Source organism: Oncorhynchus kisutch, unplaced genomic scaffold, assembly GCF_002021735.2.
Source record: "Oncorhynchus kisutch isolate 150728-3 unplaced genomic scaffold, Okis_V2 Okis06b-Okis10b_hom, whole genome shotgun sequence".
Lineage (NCBI taxonomy): Eukaryota > Metazoa > Chordata > Actinopteri > Salmoniformes > Salmonidae > Oncorhynchus > Oncorhynchus kisutch.
The window spans coordinates 6,486,506-6,509,103 of NW_022261983.1; the positions used below are offsets into that span (position 1 = coordinate 6,486,506).

The 22,598-nt window shown below is 46.3% G+C and overlaps 1 protein-coding gene across 3 annotated transcripts in view; it reads left to right on the forward strand.

Annotated features, from left to right (window-relative positions):
• abca3b (ATP-binding cassette, sub-family A (ABC1), member 3b) overlaps positions 1–18,627 on the forward strand; it is an 80,539-nt gene extending 61,912 nt beyond the window's left edge. For all 3 annotated transcript variants that reach the window (XM_031813865.1, XM_031813864.1, XM_031813866.1), the window contains 9 exons: positions 408–566; positions 1,297–1,469; positions 1,792–1,926; positions 4,232–4,426; positions 4,872–5,059; positions 8,885–9,055; positions 9,260–9,456; positions 13,581–13,654; positions 15,918–18,627. In XM_031813865.1, the coding sequence (XP_031669725.1) occupies positions 408–566; positions 1,297–1,469; positions 1,792–1,926; positions 4,232–4,426; positions 4,872–5,059; positions 8,885–9,055; positions 9,260–9,456; positions 13,581–13,654; positions 15,918–16,040 (1,415 nt within the window). In that variant the 3' untranslated portion in view covers positions 16,041–18,627. The remainder of the gene's footprint in view (positions 1–407; positions 567–1,296; positions 1,470–1,791; positions 1,927–4,231; positions 4,427–4,871; positions 5,060–8,884; positions 9,056–9,259; positions 9,457–13,580; positions 13,655–15,917) is intronic.
• Positions 18,628–22,598: the final 3,971 nt, after the last annotated feature.

The window sequence follows — 22,598 nt, forward strand, 5'->3', positions numbered from 1 at the left end:
TAGCATTTCACGCCATCGTGCCGACCCGAACCAAACTGTGCCGACTCTGATATTTTCAGGATGGTCCAGCAACTGTGGGGATGCGTAGCCAGTACAGCTTGGCCCAGTTTGGTTCTGAGGTGTGAAAAGCCCTTAGGTGTACTGGAACAGCTCAGAGACTACACTTCTAACTACATGGGGAATCATAAGATTTGGCGATTTAGAGCCTGTTTCTCTGCTAGGAAAAAGAACGACCCCCTACTGCACACTGGTGCACTTATTTGCTTCAGAACTGCGGATTAGGCTGGCAAAATATGCTGTGGAAATACATTTGATGAATTTCCCTTACCTTGATTCTCTCATCTCATTTCCTCTCCTCCTTTCCCTCCCCTCCTTCTCCTGTTTCCCCTCCTCTCTCCCCCTCCCAGAGCTATATCTACAGGACCTGTCTCGTAACCTGGACAAGGTGTTCCTGCTCTTCCCTAACTACTGCCTGGGCATGTCCTTCAGCCAGTTCTACCAGAACTACCAGTTCATCACCTTCTGCACCCCCAACCCCGTGACCACGGCCTTCTGCCGTGCCTTCAGTGAGTAGTGTACAGTGTTCTCCTACAGCAGGGAGACAGCAGCCGTAGCTGTATCAGTGTCCATAGTTCAGTAGGAATACCTATTGTATTCGTAGCTTCTTTGGGGGGGGGGGGGACCAAAAATGTAGAGGATTATTTTATGGGACAATATACTAATGTTATTGAGAAAGATAATTTGAAAAAGAAAATGTTATTGAGAAAGATAATTTGAAAAAGAAAATGTTATTGAGAAAGATAATTTGAAAAAGAAAATGTTATTGGGAAAGATAATTTGAAAAATAAATTTTATTGAGAAAGATAATTTGAAAAAGAAAATGTTATTGAGAAAGATCATCTGAAAAATAAATGTTATTGCGTTAATAAATATATGTTGGTTCTCTTAATTTTGATAGAGATACAAATATAATGAGTAAAAGGTTGTTTGTTGATATATATTTTTTTACAGTTTTTAAGGTTGATGTTAGATTTAGGGTGGGGTCGCCAGAATAAAGAAATAATAAAATGGGTATCCTGAAATGCTGGGGGAAAATAAAGGGGTCTCTGCTGAAAAAGTTTCAATACCACTGTGTTTACATGATATGTAATGGTAGTAATATTGTGATCACAATAATGTTGATGAGAATGATTCTGACTATGACGATGGTAAAGAGGATGATGAAGAGCCTGTCATGCTATTTTCTAGTTAACCTTTCGTAGCACTGACTGGTCTTGTTGCTCCTCACTCTTCCAGACATCACGTACCAGGAGAACTACTTCTCCATGTCGGAGCCGGGGGTGGGGCGTTTCCTGGTGGCCCTGTCCCTGCAGGGTGTAGTCTTCATCACCCTCCTCTTCATCATCGAGATGCAGTGTGTCAAAACCCTCCGCCGCTTCCTCACCCACCTCGCCAGCAGACGTAAACAGGTTAGAAGGGGAGGGGCCAGAGAGTTGACTATAGGGTGCTGCCTCATGCCCCGGGTGAGCGGAGTTTTCAGAAAATGTGCCCACCTGATGCTCTGAGTGAGATTAAACTAATGCCCCATTTGTTTATATAGGGCTGTAGTCAAGAGCAAATTATACTCCTCTTTTAAGAATTTCAGATTTCTGAAAAACTGGTAAAATGTTGGTGTGGTTGGGTACATGTGAAAATTCAACATTACTGTGCCCTGCTGTAATTTCTTACAGCTGTATTATGCCAATAGTATAAAAAGACCTCATCGATAATGACAGTCAGTATGTCTCCTAGTTGCCTCTGATGGGGGATGCGGCCCTACTGCCGGAGGACAGGGACGTAGCGGAGGAGAGGAAGAGGGTTCTGGAGTGTCAGCCCATAGTAGAATCTATGGTGGGGAGCCCACTCATTCTGCAGGACCTCAGCAAGGTACAGCAATCTGTCTGTTAGTCTGGTCTCCCTCCCAGAGGCATCCAATAGTGGTGAGGGCCTGCCTGCCTCCCTCCCTCCCTCCCTCTAGGCACACAGCAGTGATCTCCCTCCCTCCCTCTAGGCACACAGCAGTGATCTCCCTCCCTCCCTCTAGGCACACAGCAGTGATCTCCCTCCCTCCCTCTAGGCACACAGCAGTGATCTCCCTCCCCCCTCTAGGCACACAGCAGTGATCTCCCTCCCTCCCTCTAGGCACACAGCAGTGATCTCCCTCCCTCCCTCCCTCTAGGCACACAGCAGTGATCTCCCTCCCTCCCTCCCTCTAGGCACACAGCAGTGGTCTCCCTCCCTCCCTCTAGGCACACAGCAGTGATCTCCCTCCTTCCCTCTAGGCACACAGCAGTGATCTCCCTCCTTCTCTCTAGGCACACAGCAGTGATCTCCCTCTCTCTCTCCCTCCCTCCCTCCCTCCCTCTAGGCACACAGCAGTGACCTCCCTCCCTTTAGGCACACAGCAGTGACCTCCCTCCCTTTAGGCACACAGCAGTGACCTTCCTCCCTCTAGGCACACAGCAGTGATCTCCCTCCCTCTAGGCACACAGCAGTGATCTCCCTCCCTCCCTCCCTCTAGGCACACAGCAGTGATCTCCCTCCCTCTAGGCACACAGCAGTGATCTCCCTCCCTCCCTCCCTCCCTCTAGGCACACAGCAGTGATCTCCCTCCCTCTAGGCACACAGCAGTGATCTCCCTCCCTCCCTCTAGGCACACAGCAGTGATCTCCCTCCCTCCAGTTCTACAGCAGTGATCTCCCTCCCTCCCTCTAGGCACACAGCAGTGACCTCCCTCCCTCCAGTTCTACAGCAGTGACCTCCCTCCCTCTAGTTCTACAGCAGTGATCTCCCTCCCTCCCTCCAGTTCTACAGCAGTGATCTCCCTCCCTCCCTCCAGTTCTACAGCAGTGATCTACCTCCCTCCCTCCAGTTCTACAGCAGTGACCTCCCTCCCTCCAGTTCTACAGCAGTGACCTCCCTCCCTCCAGTTCTACAGCAGTGATCTCCCTCCCTCCAGTTCTACAGCAGTGATCTCCCTCCCTCCAGTTCTACAGCAGTGATCTCCCTCCCTCCAGTTCTACAGCAGTGATCTCCCTCCCTCCCTCCAGTTCTACAGCAGTGATCTCCCTCCCTCCCTCCAGTTCTACAGCAGTGATCTCCCTCCCTCCCTCCAGTTCTACAGCAGTGATCTCCCTCCCTCCAGTTCTACAGCAGTGATCTCCCTCCCTCCAGTTCTACAGCAGTGATCTCCCTCCCTCCAGTTCTACAGCAGTGATCTCCCTCCCTCCCTCCCCCCAGTTCTACAGCAGTGATCTCCCTCCCTCCCTCCCTCCAGTTCTACAGCAGTGATCTCCCTCCTTCCCTCCCTCCAGTTCTACAGCAGTGACCTCCCTCCCTCCCTCTAGGCACACAGCAGTGACCTCCCTCCCTCCAGTTCTACAGCAGTGACCTCCCTCCCTCTAGTTCTACAGCAGTGATCTCCCTCCCTCCCTCCAGTTCTACAGCAGTGATCTCCCTCCCTCCCTCCAGTTCTACAGCAGTGATCTCCCTCCCTCCCTCCCTCCAGTTCTACAGCAGTGATCTCCCTCCCTCCCTCCCTCCAGTTCTACAGCAGTGATCTACCTCCCTCCCTCCAGTTCTACAGCAGTGATCTCCCTCCCTCCAGTTCTACAGCAGTGATCTCCCTCCCTCCCTCCAGTTCTACAGCAGTGATCTCCCTCCTTCCCTCCAGTTCTACAGCAGTGATCTCCCTCCCTCCCTCCAGTTCTACAGCAGTGATCTCCCTCCCTCCCTCCAGTTCTACAGCAGTGATCTCCCTCCCTCCCTCCAGTTCTACAGCAGTGATCTCCCTCCCTCCCTCCCCCCAGTTCTACAGCAGTGATCTCCCTCCCTCCCTCCTTCCAGTTCTACAGCAGTGATCTCCCTCCTTCCCTCCCTCCAGTTCTACAGCAGTGATCTCGCCCCTTCCCTCCGTCCAGTTCTACAGCAGTGATCTCCCTCCTTCCCTCCTTCCCTCCCTCCAGTTCTACAGCAGTGACCTCCCTCCCTCCCTCCCTCCAGTTCTACAGCAGTGACCTCCCTCCCTCCCTCCAGTTCTACAGCAGTGATCTCCCTCCCTCCCTCCAGTTCTACAGCAGTGATCTCCCTCCAGTTCTACAGCAGTGATCTCTCTCCCTCCCTCCCTCCAGTTCTACAGCAGTGATCTCCCTCCAGTTCTACAGCAGTGATCTCTCTCCCTCTCTCCCTCCAGGTATACAGCAGTGGAGAAACAGTACTGGCGGTAGACAGACTCTCTCTAGCAGTGGGGAAAGGAGAGTGTTTTGGCCTGCTGGGTTTCAATGGAGCAGGGAAGACCACCACCTTCAAGATGCTCACCGGGGACGAGACTGTCACCTCTGGCGATGCCTACATTGACGGCTACAGCATTCTGAGGGATGTCAAGAAGGTTAGAGAGAGAGAGGAAAACATTTCACTTTTTTTTTTTTTTTTTTAAATAAACCTTTTTTTTGTGTCACATACACAGAATAGGTGCAGTGAAATGTGTTGTTTGACAGGGTCATCCATAGTAGCACGGCATCCCTGGAGCAAATTAAGATGAACTACCTTGCTTGAGGGCACATCGGCAGATTTTTCACCTTGTCGGCTCGGGTATACTCAAACCTCTAAGCTACCTGCTGCCCTTACTTAAAAGTTCATTAGGGCACACCGTAGCAAAGCATTTTGCAACAGAAAACAAAAACGAGCATTTCTTATTGTATGCGTACAGATAGGACCTTCTTAATTAGGGACTGTTTTCTTACGCTTTGTGCCTCCTGAACACCAACCAGTTCTAATATACTGTGAAACAAAATCACCTTGCATGACACCACCCTCTCTCCCGTGGGTCGTAGGTACAGCAGCGGATTGGCTATTGCCCGCAGTTCGACGCTGTCCTGGATCACATGACAGGAAGAGAAACGCTGAGCATGTATGCTAGGCTCCGGGGGATACCAGAGAAATACGTGTCAGGCTGCGTGGAGAACGTGCTACGGTCCTTACTACTGGAGCCCCATGCTGACAAACTGTGCCGCAGCTACAGGTAAGCAGTGAGGGGGGAGGGGCTGTGTGTTTGTGTTGGTTTGGGGGTGGGGGACAGTGTGTAGGTGTGTTGGTTTGGGGGTGGGGGACAGTGTGTAGGTGTGTGTTGGGGTGGGGGACAGTGGGTGGGTGTGTTGGTTTGGGGGTGGGGGACAGTGTGTAGGTGTGTTGGTTTGGGGGTGGGGGACAGTGTAGGTGTGTTAGTTTGGGAGTGGGGGACAGTGTGGGTGTGTTGGTTTGGGAGTGGGGGACAGTGTGTGGGTGTGTGTTGGTTTGGGAGTGGGGGACAGTGTGTGTGTGTTGGTTTGGGAGTGGGGGACAGTGGGTGTGTTGGTTTGGGATTGGGGGACAGTGGGTGGGTGTTGGTTTGGGAGTGGGGGACAGTGGGTGGGTGTTGGTTTGGGAGTGGGGGACAGTGGGTGGGTGTTTTGGTTTGGGATTGGGGGACAGTGGGTGGGTCTGTTGGTTTGGGTTGGGGACAGTGTGGGTGTGTTGGTTTGGGAGTGGGGGACAGTGGGTGGGTGTGTTGGTTTGGGAGTGGGGGACAGTGGGTGGGTGTGTTGGTTTGGGAGTGGGGGACAGTGTGTGGGTGTGTTGGTTTGGGAGTGGGGGACAGTGTGTATTAATTTGGGAGTGGGGGACAGTGTGTGTTGGTTTGGGAGTGGGGGACAGTGTGTGTTGGTTTGGGAGTGGGGGACAGTGTGTGTGTGTGTGTGTGTGTGTGTGTGTGTGTGTGTGTGTGTGTGTGTGTGTGTGTGTTGGTTTGGGGGTGGGGGACAGTGTGGGTGTGTTGGTTTGGGAGTGGGGGACAGTGGGTGGGTGTGTTGGTTTGGGAGTGGGGGACAGTGTGTGGGTGTGTTGGTTTGGGAGTGGGAGACAGTGTGTGTGGGTGTGTTGGTTTGGGAGTGGGAGACAGTGTGTGGGGGTGTTGGTTTGGGAGTGGGAGACAGTGTGTGTGGTGTGTTGGTTTGGGAGTGGGAGACAGTGTGTGTGGGGGTGTTGGTTTGGGAGTGGGGGACAGTGTGGGTGTGTTGGTTTGGGAGTGGGGGACAGTGTGTGGGTGTGTGTTGGTTTGGGAGTGGGGGACAGTGTGTGTGTGTTGGTTTGGGAGTGGGGGACAGTGGGTGTGTTGGTTTGGGATTGGGGGACAGTGGGTGGGTGTTGGTTTGGGAGTGGGGGACAGTGGGTGGGTGTTGGTTTGGGAGTGGGGGACAGTGGGTGGGTGTGTTGGTTTGGGATTGGGGGACAGTGGGTGGGTCTGTTGGTTTGGGTTGGGGACAGTGTGGGTGTGTTGGTTTGGGAGTGGGGGACAGTGGGTGGGTGTGTTGGTTTGGGAGTGGGGGACAGTGGGTGGGTGTGTTGGTTTGGGAGTGGGGGACAGTGTGTGGGTGTGTTGGTTTGGGAGTGGGGGACAGTGTGTATTAATTTGGGAGTGGGGGACAGTGTGTGTTGGTTTGGGAGTGGGGGACAGTGTGTGTTGGTTTGGGAGTGGGGGACAGTGTGTGTGTGTGTGTGTGTGTGTGTGTGTGTGTGTTGGTTTGGGGGTGGGGGACAGTGTGTGTGTGTTGGTTTGGGGGTGGGGGACAGTGTGGGTGTGTTGGTTTGGGAGTGGGGGACAGTGGGTGGGTGTGTTGGTTTGGGAGTGGGGGACAGTGTGTGGGTGTGTTGGTTTGGGAGTGGGAGACAGTGTGTGTGGGTGTGTTGGTTTGGGAGTGGGAGACAGTGTGTGGGGGTGTTGGTTTGGGAGTGGGAGACAGTGTGTGTGGGGGTGTTGGTTTGGGAGTGGGAGACAGTGTGTGTGGTGTGTTGGTTTGGGAGTGGGAGACAGTGTGTGTGGTGTGTTGGTTTGGGAGTGGGAGACAGTGTGTGTGTGGTGTGTGTGTGGAACTGGATGAATCATTGTGTTCTTTCCCTTTGTACTTTTGTGGCTGGAATTTCTTCACAGTATCATACTACAGGAGGCCGTCTATTGTACACATACAAAATCGTTAATCTGGTGTGTTTGTAGGGCACTTGCAGGTCACAGAGCTCTTTTCTTGCTATTTTTGTTGTGCTCCTTCTCTCTAGAGACATATTTTGTCCTATAGTGTATACTACTCCTTCACTCTCTAGAGACATACAGTGGGGCAAAAAAGTATTTAGTCAGCCGCAAATTGTGCAAGTTCTCCCACTTAAAAGGATGAGAGAGGCCTGTAATTTTCATCATAGGTACACTTCAACTATGATCCAGAAAGTCACATTGTAGGATTTTTAATGAATTTATTTGCAAATTATGGTGGAAAATAAGTATTTGGTCACCTACAAACAAGCAAGATTTCTGGCTCTCACAGACCTGTAACTTCTTCTTTTAAAAGGCTCCTCTGTCCTCCACTCGTTACCTGTATTAATGGCACCTGTTTGAACTTGTTATCGGTATAAAAGACACCTGTTCACAACCTCAAACAGTCACACTCCAAACTCCACTATGGCCAAGACCAAAGAGCTGTCAAAGGACACCAGAAACAAAATTGTCGACCTGCACCAGGCTGGGAAGACTGAATCTGCAATAGGTAAGCAGCTTGGTTTGAAAAAATCAACTGTGCGAGCAATTATTAGGAAATGGAAGACCACTGATAATCTCCCTTGATCTGGGGCTCCACGCAAGATCTCACCCGTGGGATCAAAATGATCACATGAACGGTGAGCAAAAATCCCAGAACCACACGGGGGGACCTAGTGAATGTCCTGCAGAGAGCTGGAACCAAAGTAACAAAGCCTACCATCAGTAACACACTACGCCGCCAGGGACTCAAATCCTGCAGTGCCAGACGTGTCCCCCTGCTTAAGCCAGTACATGTCCAGGCCCGTCTGAAGTTTGCTAGAGAGCATTTGGATGATCCAGAAGAAGATTGGGAGAATGTCATATGGTCAGATGAAACCAAAATATAACTTTTTGGTAAAAACTCAACTCGTCGTGTTTGGAGGACAAAGAATGCCGAGTTTCATCCAACCATACCTACTGTGAAGCATGGGGTGGAAACGTCATGCTTTGGGGCTGTTTTTCTGCAAAGGGTCCAGGACGACTCATCCGTGTAAAGGAAAGAATGAATGGGGCCATGTATCGTGAGATTTTGAGTGAAAACCTCCTTCCATCAGCAAGGGCATTGAAGATGAAACGTGGCTGGGTCTTTCAGCATGACAATGATCCCAAACACACCACCCGGGCAACGAAGGAGTGGCTTCGTAAGAAGCATTTCAAGGTCCTGGAGTGGCCTAGCCAGTCTCCAGATCTCAACCCCATAGAAAATCTTTGGAGGGAGTTGAAAGTCTGTGTTGCCCAGAAACAGCCCCAAAACAATACTGCTCTAGAGGAGATATGCATGGAGGAATGGGCCAAAATACCAGCAACAGTGTGTGAAAACCTTGTGAAGACTTACAGAAAACATTTGACCTCTGTCATTGCCAACAAAGGGTATATAAAAAAGTATTGAGATAAACTTTTGTTATTGACCAAATACTTATTTTCCACCATAATTTGCAAATTAATTAATAAAAAATCCTACAATGTGATTTTCTGGATTTATTTTCTCATTTTGTCTGTCATAGTTGAAGTGTACCTATGATGAAAATTACAGGCCTCATCTTTTTAAGTGGGAGAACTTGCACAATTGGTGGCTGACTAAATACTTTTTTGCCCCACTGTATCTTGTCCTATAGTGCATACTACTCCTTCTCTCTCTAGAGACATAGCTCATGAATGTCAAGATATTACCGAGTACAAACACACTGCCTTTCCTTCCTTCCTTCCTCCCTCTTGCCCCCCCCCCTTCACTCTCTCTCCCTCCAGTGGGGGCAATAAGAGGAAGCTGAGTGCGGCTGTGGCTCTGATTGGTGGACCCCCGGTAATCTTCCTGGACGAGCCGTCCACTGGCATGGACCCGGTTGCTAGGCGACTGCTGTGGGACGCTGTGACGCGCACCCGGGAGTCTGGAAAGGCCATCATCATCACCTCTCACAGGTGAGCATTGCACACACACACACACACAAACCATCCTCTTTATCACCATCATCATCATCATTATCCACCTTCCAGTACAGTCATTACTGTGTCACAGGAAGGAACAGAGTGACTCAGAGAATAAAATAGATGTTGTCGTGGGTTTATCTTTCTCCCTCTCCTCTTTTGTTCCTCTCTTCTTCCCCTTCTCTCTCTCTGCTGTAGTATGGAGGAATGCGAGGCCCTGTGTACCCGGCTGGCTGTGATGGTGAACGGTCAGTTTAAGTGTCTGGGCAGTCCCCAGCACCTGAAGAGTAAGTTTGGCAGCGGCTACACACTACTGGCTAAAGTACGAGTGGACAAGGAGGTGGAGGATAGCGACCTGCAACTCTTCAAGGACTTCATCGAGAGCACCTTCCCAGGTCAGAGAGACACACACACACTCTGAGTCAGACTCATGAACATACACGGGTGCACACACACAAACAAACATATACAGGCGCACGTAGTGTATACACACACACACACACGTAGACATGCACAAACACTCACGCGTACGTATGCACACAGACACACGTGCACGCACCCCACCCCCTGAGGCTGGTTCAAAGATAATCCAAGATGTATGACTGTCAATGGTTTAGGGCAGTGGTTCCTAAACTTTTTATAGTCCCATACCCCTTCAAACAGTCAACCTCCAGCTGATTAGCACCAGGGTCAGCACACTCTCAAATGTAGTTTTTTTCCATCATTGTAATAAGCCTGCCACACACACACCATACGATACCTTTACTAAACATAAGAATGAGTGTGAGTTTTTGTCACAACCCGGCTCGTGTGAAGTGACAAAGAGCTGTTGTAGGACCAGGGCACAAATAATAACAATAATAATTGTGCTCTTTATTTAACCATCTTACATATAACACTTTTTTGTTCATCAAAAATGGTGAATAACTCTCCACAGGTTAATGAGAAGGGTGTGAATAACTCTCCACAGGTTAATGAGAAGGCTGTGAATAACTCTCCACAGGTTAATGAGAAGGGTGTGAATAACTCTCCACAGGTTAATGAGAAGGGTGTGAATAACTCTCCACAGGTTAATGAGAAGGGTGTGAATAACTCTCCACAGGTTAATGAGAAGGGTGTGAATAACTCTCCACAGGTTAATGAGAAGGGTGTGAATAACTCTCCACAGGTTAATGAGAAGGGTGTGAATAACTCTCCACAGGTTAATGAGAAGGGTGTGAATAACTCTCCACAGGTTAATGAGAAGGGTGTGAATAACTCACCACAGGCTAATGAGAAGGCTGTGAATAACTCTCCACAGGTTAATGAGAAGGGTGTGAATAACTCTCCACAGGTTAATGAGAAGGGTGTGAATAACTCTCCACAGGTTAATGAGAAGGCTGTGAATAACTCTCCACAGGTTAATGAGAAGGCTGTGAATAACTCTCCACAGGTTAATGAGAAGGGTGTGAATAACTCACCACAGGCTAATGAGAAGGCTGTGAATAACTCTCCACAGGTTAATGAGAAGGGTGTGAATAACTCTCCACAGGTTAATGAGAAGGGTGTGAATAACTCACCACAGGTTAATGAGAAGGGTGTGAATAACTCTCCACAGGTTAATGAGAAGGGTGTGAATAACTCTCCACAGGTTAATGAGAAGGGTGTGAATAACTCACCACAGGTTAATGAGAAGGGTGTGAATAACTCTCCACAGGTTAATGAGAAGGGTGTGAATCACTCTCCACAGGTTAATGGGAAGGGTGTGAATAACTCTCCACAGGTTAATGAGAAGGGTGTGAATAACTCCACAGGTTAATGAGAAGGGTGTGAATAACTCTCCACAGGTTAATGAGAAGGGTGTGAATAACTCTCCACAGGTTAATGAGAAGGGTGTGAATAACTCTCCACAGGTTAATGAGAAGGGCTGTGAATAACTCTCCACAGGTTAATGAGAAGGGTGTGAATAACTCACCACAGGCTAATGAGAAGGCTGTGAATAACTCTCCACAGGTTAATGAGAAGGGTGTGAATAACTCTCCACAGGTTAATGAGAAGGGTGTGAATAACTCACCACAGGTTAATGAGAAGGGTGTGAATAACTCTCCACAGGTTAATGAGAAGGGTGTGAATAACTCTCCACAGGTTAATGAGAAGGGTGTGAATAACTCACCACAGGTTAATGAGAAGGGTGTGAATAACTCACCACAGGTTAATGAGAAGGGTGTGAATAACTCTCCACAGGTTAATGAGAAGGGTGTGAATCACTCTCCACAGGTTAATGGGAAGGGTGTGAATAACTCTCCACAGGTTAATGAGAAGGGTGTGAATAACTCCACAGGTTAATGAGAAGGGTGTGAATAACTCTCCACAGGTTAATGAGAAGGGTGTGAATAACTCTCCACAGGTTAATGAGAAGGGTGTGAATAACTCTCCACAGGTTAATGAGAAGGGTGTGAATAACTCTCCACAGGTTAATGAGAAGGGTGTGAATAACTCTCCACAGGTTAATGAGAAGGGTGTGAATAACTCTCCACAGGTTAATGAGAAGGGTGTGAATAACTCACCACATGTTAATGAGAAGGGTGTGAATAACTCTCCACAGGTTAATGAGAAGGGTGTGAATAACTCTCCACAGGTTAATGAGAAGGGTGTGAATAACTCACCACAGGTTAATGAGAAGGGTGTGAATAACTCACCACAGGTTAATGAGAAGGGTGTGAATAACTCTCCACAGGTTAATGAGAAGGGTGTGAATAACTCTCCACAGGTTAATGAGAAGGGTGTGAATAACTCACCACAGGTTAATGAGAAGGGTGTGAATAACTCACCACAGGTTAATGAGAAGGGTGTGAATAACTCACCACAGGTTAATGAGAAGGGTGTGCTTGAAAGGATGCACATAACTCTGCACTGTTGGGTTATATTGGAGAGTCTCAGTCTTAAATCATTTTCCACACACAGTCTGTGCCTGTATTTAGTTTTCATTCTAGTGAGGGCCGAGAATCCACTCTCATATAGATACATGGTTGCAAAGGGCATCAGTGTGTTAACAGCACAATTTGCCAAGGCAAGAAACTCTGAGCGCAGCCCTATCCATAAATCTGGCAGTGGCTTCTGTTTAAATGACATTTTCACAGAACCGCTTGTTTGAATTTCGATGAGGCTCTCTTGTTCAGATATCTGTAAGTGGACTGGAGGAAGGGCATTAAAGGGATAACGAATCCAGGTTGTGTCATCCGTTTCAGGAAAGTATCTGCGTAATTGCGCACACAGCTCACTCAGGTGCCTCGCTATATCACATTTGACATTGTCCGTAAGCTTGAGTTCATTTGCAAACAAAAAATCATACGATGATGGAAAGACCTGTGTGTTGTCCTTGTTAATGCAGACAGAGAAGAGCTCCAACTTCTTAATCATAGACTCAATTTTGTCCCGCACATTGAACATTGTTGCGTAGATTCCCTGTAATCCTAGATTCAGATCATTCAGGTGAGAAAAAACGTCACCCAGATAGGCCAGTCGTGTGAGAAACTCTTCATCATGCAAGCAGTCAGACAAGTGACTATTATGGTCAGTAAAGAAAACATTAAGCTCGTCTCTCTATTAAAAAAGTGTCAATACTTTGCCTCTTGATAACCAGCGCACTTCTGTATGTTGTAAAAGCGTTACATGGTCGCTGCCCATATCTTTGCATAATGCAGAAAATACACGAGAGTTCGGGGTCTTGCTTTAATGAAGTTAACCATTTTCACTGTAGCGTCCAAAACGTCTTTCAAGCTCAGGCATTCCCTTGGCAGCAAGAGCCTCTCGGTGGATGCTGCAATGTACCCAAGTGGCGTCGGGAGCAACTGCTTGCACACGCATTACCACTCCACTGTGTCTCCCTGTCATGGCTTTTGCTCCATCAGTACAGATACCAACACATCTTAACCACCAAAGTCCATTAGATGTCACAAAGCTGTCCAGTACTTTAAACACATTTTCTCCTGTTGTCCTGGTTTCCAGAAGAGGATGTCTTCCTGATGCGTCGTGAAACAGTGTTGTTTGATAAAGACTGTCTGTTTTTTTGGGCCTTTTCCCCCGGCACTGTCCCAGCCATATCCGCGGCAGCAGGAAGAATTAAGTCCTCTACAATAGTCTGGGGCTTGCCTGTCCTAGCCACTCGGTAGCTCACGATATAAGACTCTTCTAGCCTCTTCTTATTAATGGTATCGGTTGCTTTTATACATGTATTACTACGCAAAAGTCGTCTATTCTAGCTCAAAATACCCCCTTGGCTTATTTTTCACATTTGGTCATGTTTCGTTTCTAAATGTCTGCGTAAGAGGGAAGGTTTCCCGCGAGAGAGTAATGGTTAATGTGATTGGATGTTAATTATTTGACTAGGCTGCCTGTATTTGACATTGTGTTTTTGTTTCGATAAGCACTAGATTTTTTTTTTTTTTTTGGCAGTGAAACGAGGCTATACCTACCCCAGTTTGGGAATACCTGGTTTAGGGGGTTGGTCTAACATGACATCACTTCCTTCTCTCCACAGGAAGTCTACTAACAGATGAACACCAGGGCATGGTGCACTACCACTTAACTGACAAGACTCTTACCTGGGCACAGGTAACAATCTCTCTTTCTCAGCCGGTCCCTATTCACTCCCTAACCCTTCTTCTTGGCCCTAACCTGTCAGCCAACCTGTCTTTTAGACTGTAATAGCACCATCTAGTGGAGACCTAACCTGTCAGCCAACCTGTCTTTTAGACTGTAAGAGCACTATCTAGTGGAGACCAAACCTGTCAGCCAACCTGTCTTTTAGACTGTAAGAGCACTATCTAGTGGAGACCAAACCTGTCAGGCAACCTGTCTTTTAGACTGTAAGAGCACTATCTAGTGGAGACCTAACATGTCATTTAGACTGTAATAGCACCATCTAGTGGAGACCTAACCTGTCAGCCAACCTGTCTTTTAGACTGTAATAGCACTATCTAGTGGAGACCTAACCTGTCAGCCAACCTGTCTTTTAGACTGTAATATCACCATCTAGTGGAGACCTAACCTGTCAGCCAACCTGTCTTTTAGACTGTAAGAGCACTATCTAGTGGAGACCTAACCTGTCAGCCAACCTGTCTTTTAGACTGTAAGAGCACCATCTAGTGGAGACCTAACCTGTCTTTTAGACTGTAATAGCACCATCTAGTGGAGACGTAACCTGTCAGCCAACCTGTCTTTTAGACTGTAATAGCACCATCTAGTGGAGACGTAACCTGTCAGCCAACCTGTCTTTTAGACTGTAATAGCACCATCTAGTGGAGACCTAACCTGTCAGCCAACCTGTCTTTTAGACTGTAATAGCACCATCTAGTGGAGACCTAACCTGTCAGCCAACCTGTATTTTAGACTGTAAGAGCACTATCTAGTGGAGACCTAACCTGTCTTTTAGACTGTAATAGCACTATCTAGTGGAGACCTAACCTGTCAGCCAACCTGTCTTTTAGACTGTAATAGCACCATCTAGTGGAGACCTAACCTGTCAGCCAACCTGTATTTTAGACTGTAAGAGCACTATCTAGTGGAGACCTAACCTGTCTTTTAGACTGTAATAGCACCATCTAGTGGAGACCTAACCTGTCAGCCAACCTGTCTTTTAGACTGTAAGAGCACTATCTAGTGGAGACCTAACCTGTCAGCCAACCTGTCTTTTAGACTGTAATAGCACCATCTAGTGGAGACCTAACCTGTCTTTTAGACTGTAATAGCACCATCTAGTGGAGACGTAACCTGTCAGCCAACCTGTCTTTTAGACTGTAATAGCACCATCTAGTGGAGACGTAACCTGTCAGCCAACCTGTCTTTTAGACTGTAATAGCACCATCTAGTGGAGACCTAACCTGTCAGCCAACCTGTCTTTTAGACTGTAATAGCACCATCTAGTGGAGACCTAACCTGTCAGCCAACCTGTATTTTAGACTGTAAGAGCACTATCTAGTGGAGACCTAACCTGTCTTTTAGACTGTAATAGCACTATCTAGTGGAGACCTAACCTGTCAGCCAACCTGTCTTTTAGACTGTAATAGCACCATCTAGTGGAGACCTAACCTGTCAGCCAACCTGTATTTTAGACTGTAAGAGCACTATCTAGTGGAGACCTAACCTGTCTTTTAGACTGTAATAGCACTATCTAGTGGAGACCTAACCTGTCAGCCAACCTGTCTTTTAGACTGTAAGAGCACTATCTAGTGGAGACCTAACCTGTCAGCTAACCTGTCTTTTAGACTGTAAGAGCACTATCTAGTGGAGACTTAACCTGTCAGCCAACCTGTCTTTTAGACTGTAAGAGCACTATCTGGTGGAGACCTAACCTGTCTTTTTAGACTGTAAGAGCACTATCTAGTGGAGACCTAACCTTTCAGCCAACCTGTCTTCTAGACTGTAAGAGCACTATCTAGTGGAGACCTAACCTGTCTTTTAGACTGTAAGAGCACTATCTAGTGGAGACCTAACCTGTCAGCCAGCCTGTCTTTTAGACTGTAATAGCACCGTCTAGTGGAGACCTAACCTGTCAGCCAACCTGTCTTTTAGACTGTAATAGCACTATCTAGTGGAGACCTAACCTGTCAGCCAACCTGTCTTTTAGACTGTAATAGCACCGTCTAGTGGAGACCTAACCTGTCAGCCAACCTGTCTTTTAGACTGTAATAGCACCATCTAGTGGAGGAAGAGTGTAATGATGTATTTGCCTTTGATTTGTATCTGACTACTCCACACAATTGACGTTGTCAGATACAGCTTTTGATTTCAGGCTAAGCACTGACTCACCCTCTGATTTCCCTCTTTCTATCCCCTCTTTCTATCCCCTCTCTTCATCCCCCCCATCCTCCCCAAGGTGTTTGGCACCCTGGAGGCAGCCAAAGAGAAGTACAACATCGACGACTACGCTGTGAGCCAGATCTCCTTGGAACAGGTGTTCCTCAGCTTCGCCCAGTTCCAGCACTGCAGCAGGAAATAGATACAGCGAGGAGGAAGAAGAGGTGGAGCTCCATCTCTCTGTTTCTCTCTCTTTCTGTCTGTCCATCTGTCCTGTGTATCTCTCCACTCTGTGTGGCTGACCTGTGTACATGGGCTCGACTATGTGACGCGCCACTGAGCTATGATCAGGTCTTGATCTACATACACACAGACAGACACTGTGCAGTGATGGAGCAGAGTTTGAATCCAAGGACACCCGGTCTTCAACATGGCCGTGTTACCCCAGCTCCCTCTTACCCCGCTGGGCTTGGACCGCCAACCAGACTGGACCTGTTGATCCAAGCCTGGGTCTTAACCATCAACCACTCCTTTCTCTTCTGTTCAATCAGTTTGTGTGTTGGACATTTAGGTCAGTACAGAGGCAAGGTTAGGGTTAGGGTTAGGGAGTTCTGTTTAGGGGGGGGGGGGTCTGCTATACGACCAAGTAAGGAATCTTAGAAGTTACCCCTTTTTTGTCTTTGACGTTTAAGACCATGTATACAACTGGATACCACTGGATATGATGGTCTACTCTGTATAATACAACTCAGCCTTGTGAATGTGTGACAGGCAGGGTTGTGAATGTGTGACAGGCAGGGTTGTGAATGTGTGACAGGCAGGGTTGTGAATGTGTGACAGACCTTTTTGTGAACTTGTATGCAGCTTTCTTTATGAATGATTTTTGTCTCCTCATGATTCTTACTGTGATCCTAAACAATTGTGCACAGTGGGTATTGTTCTTCACTGATATGATTGAAATATACAATGAAGCACTTCAAGTGATGGAATTGTAAAACAAATTTTCTTTATTAGGGTAAATGCCATGCTAATGCCATGCCAGGGTAAATGCCATGCTAATGCCATGCCAGGGTAAATGCGATGCTCTAACGCTTGCTCATCATTTTTGGTCGGATGTAAATGATGTAATAGATTCATGGTACTGAAGCCACTTCCTGTAGGAAGTCATTAGATTTGTTTGCAGAAACAGTAGCTAACAATTGCATGTCTGAATGAACAACAACCTCTCTGCACTGCATGGCACACCAAAAGTGTGCTAGGTATTGAGATGCCCTCAGACCATCATCGAAATTCCTAATTGCAAGATTCAGAAAGAAAAAAGGTCTTGAAGGATTTGGGCATGTTGGACTGTGTGGTTTCTATCCTTAGCATTGTGTCCACTGACTGAAGCACAACTTCCCTTTCTACGGGCTACAGTAAGTTTGATGCAGTGTCATAGTTACAGAATCACTATCAACCTGCTGAGGTACAGATATGTTATTTGACTTTAAGGGATAAGTCAATGACCTTGTGAAATCACTGCACTATCCCTCTAAGTGAGGTGTTTTTTGGTTAGTTTACCCACACTAATTTAACTGCAGCTTAAGCATTTCATGTTAACTTTATTTGTTTGTGTGCTGTCCCTTTACTGCTGTCAATTATACTACTACAGTACTACAATGTTATTCCTGAAGGCTGAAACAAAATGATGTTTTTGCTTATCAATGTGTAGATGCATTACAGCTATGGACCAATGCACTGTTACGTCCTCTTAATATAGAGTTTAGAGTACTTTACTATAGAGTAACACACCGTCCAGTCAACAAATCAGTCACTTTTTTCCGTCCATTGGCTGTTTTTGTTTTCTCATTTGCAAACCCTTTCTTAATGTAATTGAATGAAGAGGTTGAATGAGAATGTGAGGTTTAAAGACAATAGCTTCCACAAGAATGAAAGTATTTCTGTCCAGACAGAGAATTCCTGCGTCTTGTCCCAGCATTCCATTTATACATTTTTTTTGCTTTGTGGAAAATGTTTAGGCCAAGTCCAATATTTAGTCCAATTGTGTTCACTCTCCTATGTTCTCCCAATGCTACACTGGTTGATGTGGTTATGTATCTAAACTATCAACAGTAGTCATGGGAGCATAGTGTAAACGTCTTAAAGGGGTAGCTGACTTTTTTGTTGATGTTTTCAGTTTAAAAAAGTAAACTCCTTTTTAAAAGAATGTTTCTGAAAATGGTTAACTTATCAATGCAACTGACTGTAAAACAGCCTCCCATAAGGACCATGAAGGATCAACTCTGCCCCCCCCACCCCCCTCATAGCTCACTCAATCTAGCAAGTGAACTTTTTATTTTATTTTTTAAAAGCACTTTTGAAGTAAACCTCTGCAACAATGGCTGTTTCTGGGATGGTTGAACTTAAGCACTGCGTAGGATAGTTGACAAACTGATAGGCAAGTGGTTACAGACTTAAATAGAGGCTGACGTTCATGTTTGGAAGACAATAAATAGGCCTTATTGATTATACAGGGCTCTGTCCTGACAACTTCTGTTTTTGTTACGTTTCTACATATTATAGATGCTAGTTCATCTATATGGACATGTCTTGCAGCCAGTGAAAGAGAACTTGAAAACATTGTGATGATGAGGCATATGATTAGGATGAAATACAATGTATCATATTTAAAAAGGGACTCTTCATCATTGTACTCGTATGTACTGTATCATGGAACTAACCTTGTCTACTGTATAATTACTGCTATTATTTTTTAAATTAAATTTGCTTTATGCAAATTGGAACAAAAACAAGTATTCCTTTACTTTAGAAACACCACACTCCCATTATACATAATCAATGATGAGGTATTTCTAATAATAAGCCAGTAGTACACTGTGGTCATATACTGTTAACACCTGTATGCTTTGTTTGTGAATCAGAGTATGACCTGTGTGACCTGTGTGTATCCCCTCAGTAGTTACAACCCAGGTTTTCTCTGGTGATTTCAGAGGGGAAGGCACAGAAACCCTCAGTGGTTACAACCCAGGTTTTCTCTGGTGATTTCAGAGGGGAAGGCACAGAAACCCTCAGTAGTTATAACCCAGGTTTTCTCTGGTGATTTCAGAGGGGAAGGCACAGAAACTTTAACGATGGACAAAAGTCTTGCAGGACCAGTTATTTGACCTCCCTATTCCCTGCTGTATTGCCAGATATGTCATACAACCTGGAACCTATGGGCTGGTTTCCCAGTCTAGGACTATGCTACATCTGTCTGGGAAACCTTTATTGGGCTTGGGTTCTTTCACTCCCCTGAATGGAAAAGTAGGGGTTGGTCAAAGACATTCATATTACCAGGAAGCATGAAGAAAAGTATTTTATAGGTGTGAGTGATTTGTGTCAGTTCTTTGTTCATGTTCACAATATGCTAACTGATTCTTCAGAAAGTGTGAAACACAATCAGACCTAAAAGACAATCGAGGTTAAACTGTATTCCTACTTCCTCTTATTCAGTTTTGTGATTACGTTTAATCAGTCAATTCTCTGTTGCTCAGTATAGACGGATTACAGTATGAGATAATGACAGACAATGATATCTACGTGATATCCATGTTCTACATTCTGTTCCGTTATGTTCCGTTATGTTAAAATATGGTCAGCATATACAGTGCCTTCGGAAAGTATTCAGACCCCTTGACTTTTTCCACAGTTTGTCATGTTACGGCCTTATTCTAAAATGGATTTAAAAAATAATTACTCAGATGACAAAGCAAAAACAGGTTTTTAGAAATTTCTGCAAATGTATTAAAAATAACAGAAATACATTATTTACATAGGTATTCAGACCCTTTGCTATGAGATTTGAAATTGAGATCAGGTGCATCCTGTTTCCATTGATCATCCTTGAGAGGTTTCTACAACTTGATTGGAGTCCACCTGTGGTAGATTCAATTAATTGGACATGATTTGGAAAGGCATTTTCCTGTCCAACAGTTGACAGTGAATGTCAGAGCAAAAACCAAGACATGAGGTCGAAGGAATTGTCCGTAGAGCTCAGAGACAGGATTGTGTCGAGGCACAAATCTGGGGAATGGTACCAAAACATTTCTGCAGCTTTGAAGGTCCCCAAGAACACAGTGGCCTCCATCATTCTGAAATGGAAGAAGTTTGGAACCACCAACACTCTTCCTAGAGCTGGCCTCCTGGCCAAACTGAGCAATAGGGGAACAAGAGCCTTGGTTCGGGAGGTAACCAAGAAACCGATGGTCACTCTGACAGAGCTCTAGAATTCCTCTGTGGAGATGGGAGAACCTTCCAGAAATACAACCATCTCTGCAGCACTCCACCAATCAGGCCTTTATGGTAGAGAGGCCAGACAGAAGCCACTCCTCAGTAAAAGGCACATGCCAGCCTGCTTGGAATTTGCCAAAAGGCACCTAAAGACTCAGACCATGAGAAACAACCTCTCACTCAACGTCAACAAAACAAAGGAGATGATCGTGGACTTCAGCAAACGGCAGAGGGAGAATCCCCCTATCCACATCTACGGGACCGCAGTGGAGAAGGTGGAACGTTTTAAGTTCCTCTGCGTACACATCACGGATAAACTGAAATGGTCCACCCACACAGCGTGGTGAAGAAGACGCAACAGTGCCGTTTCAACCTCAGGAGGCTGAAGAAATTCTTGTCAGCTAAAAGCCTCACAAACCTTTACAGATACACCATTGAGAGCATCCTGTCGGGCTGTATCACCACCTGGTACGGCAACTGCACTGCCCACAACCGCAAAGCTCTCCAGAGGGTGGTGCGGTCTGCACAACGCATCACCGGGGGCAAACTACTTGCCATCCAGGACACCTACAGCACCCGATGTCACAGGAAGGCCAAAAAGATCACCAAGGACAACAACCACCCGAGCCACTGCCTGTTCACCCCGCTACCATTCAGAAGACGAGGTCAGTATAGGTGCATCAAAGTTGGGACAGAGAAACTGAAAAACATTTCAAGGCCATCTGACTGTTAAACAGCCATCACTGACAGAGAGGCTGCTGTCTACATATAGACTCGAAATCATTGTTCATGTTAATAAATGGATCACTAGTCACTTTAATAATGCCACTTTAATAATGTTTACATATCTTGCATTACTCATCTCATATGTATATACTGTATTCTATACCATATATTGCATCTTGCCTATGCCGCTCATTCATTGCTCATTCGTATATTTATATGTACATATTCTTATTCCATCCCGTTACTTAGATTTGTGTGTATTAGGTAGTTGTTGTGGGATTGTTAGATATCATTGCACCGTAGGAACTAGAAGCACAAGCATTTCACTAAACTCGCATTAACATCTGCTAACCATGTATGCCAAGCGTCACGTCTGGAGGAAACCTGGCACCATCCCTACTTTGAAGCATGGTGGTGGCGGCATCATGCTGTGAGGGATGTTTTTCGGCGGCAGGGTCTGGGAGACTAGTCAGGATTGAGGCAAAGATGAACGGAGCAAAGATCAGAGAGATCCTTGATGAAAACCTGCTCCAGAGCGCTCAGGACCTCAGACTGGGACAAAAGTTCACCTTCCAATAGGACAATGACCCTGAGCACACAGCCAAGACAACGCTGGAGTGGCTTCGGGACAAGTCTCTGAATGTCCTTGACTGGCCTAGCCAGAGCCTGGACTTGAACCCGATCAAACATCTCTGGAGAGACCTGAAAATATCTGTGAAGCAACGCTCCCCATCCAAACTGACGAGGCTTGAGGAGAAGAATGGTAGAAACTCTCCAAATACAGGTGTGCCAAACTTGTAGCGTCATACCCAAGAAGACTTAAGGCTGTAATCGCTGACAATGGTTCTTCAACAAAGTACTGAGTAAAGGGTCTGAATACTTATGTAAATGTGATATTTAAAAAAATGTATTCTGAAAAAATTTGCTAACTTTTCTTAACCTGTTTTTGCTTCATCATTATGGGATATTGTGTGTAGATTGATGAGGATACTTTCGGAATATGCTGTTATATGTGGCTCTGAGCCTGCCATAGAGTTGGATAGAGGGCAAACTTGGCCCAAAGCTTATATTAGTATGGGCAGCACCACTGAGGACTTTGACCATTTTGAAGTAGTCAACTTAATTTGCCTGATGACGAGCGAGTGGAGAAGGAGTCTCATTTAACTAAGCTCATCTTTGTCCACTTTCCCTCTCCTCGCCGCCTCTCCTTGATTACCTTTGACCTTTTTCAAAAGGAGGCAAGAGGAGATGGAGGAGAGCGGACGCAGGAGTTGAGCAAACCATTTGAGAAAAGCCCTATGGGTTGAAGAAGGATCCTAGAGATGTAGAGAGCTCATCTATATTTACAATAGACACTTCCGTGACAGCATGGGCAGTGCTATTGAGGGCTATCTCAGTTTTAAAGTAGTTGATTTCTACTTCTTAAAGACCCACTCAGTTGACTACTTTCAAACGGTGAAAGCCCTCCATGATGCTGCACATGTTAAAACAGGCTATGGGCCAAGTGCCTCTCTCCATCTCAATTGGCCCTATGCATAATGCAGTTACACTTGAATAGATCCCACCCCCAGTCATGTCCCTCCCCCACATTCCTGTGTACCTGAGGGTGGGGCATAGAGATCAATAAGGAAGTCCTCAGTGGCCCAATGTAGAGCTTCTGTGAACACAGATTGACAAGATGCGTTATGTAGAAGATCTTCTCCTCCAGACTCCCAGCATGGTGACCCTGCTGGGGGCTGTACTTTTTCTGCCTCCTCTCCTCAGG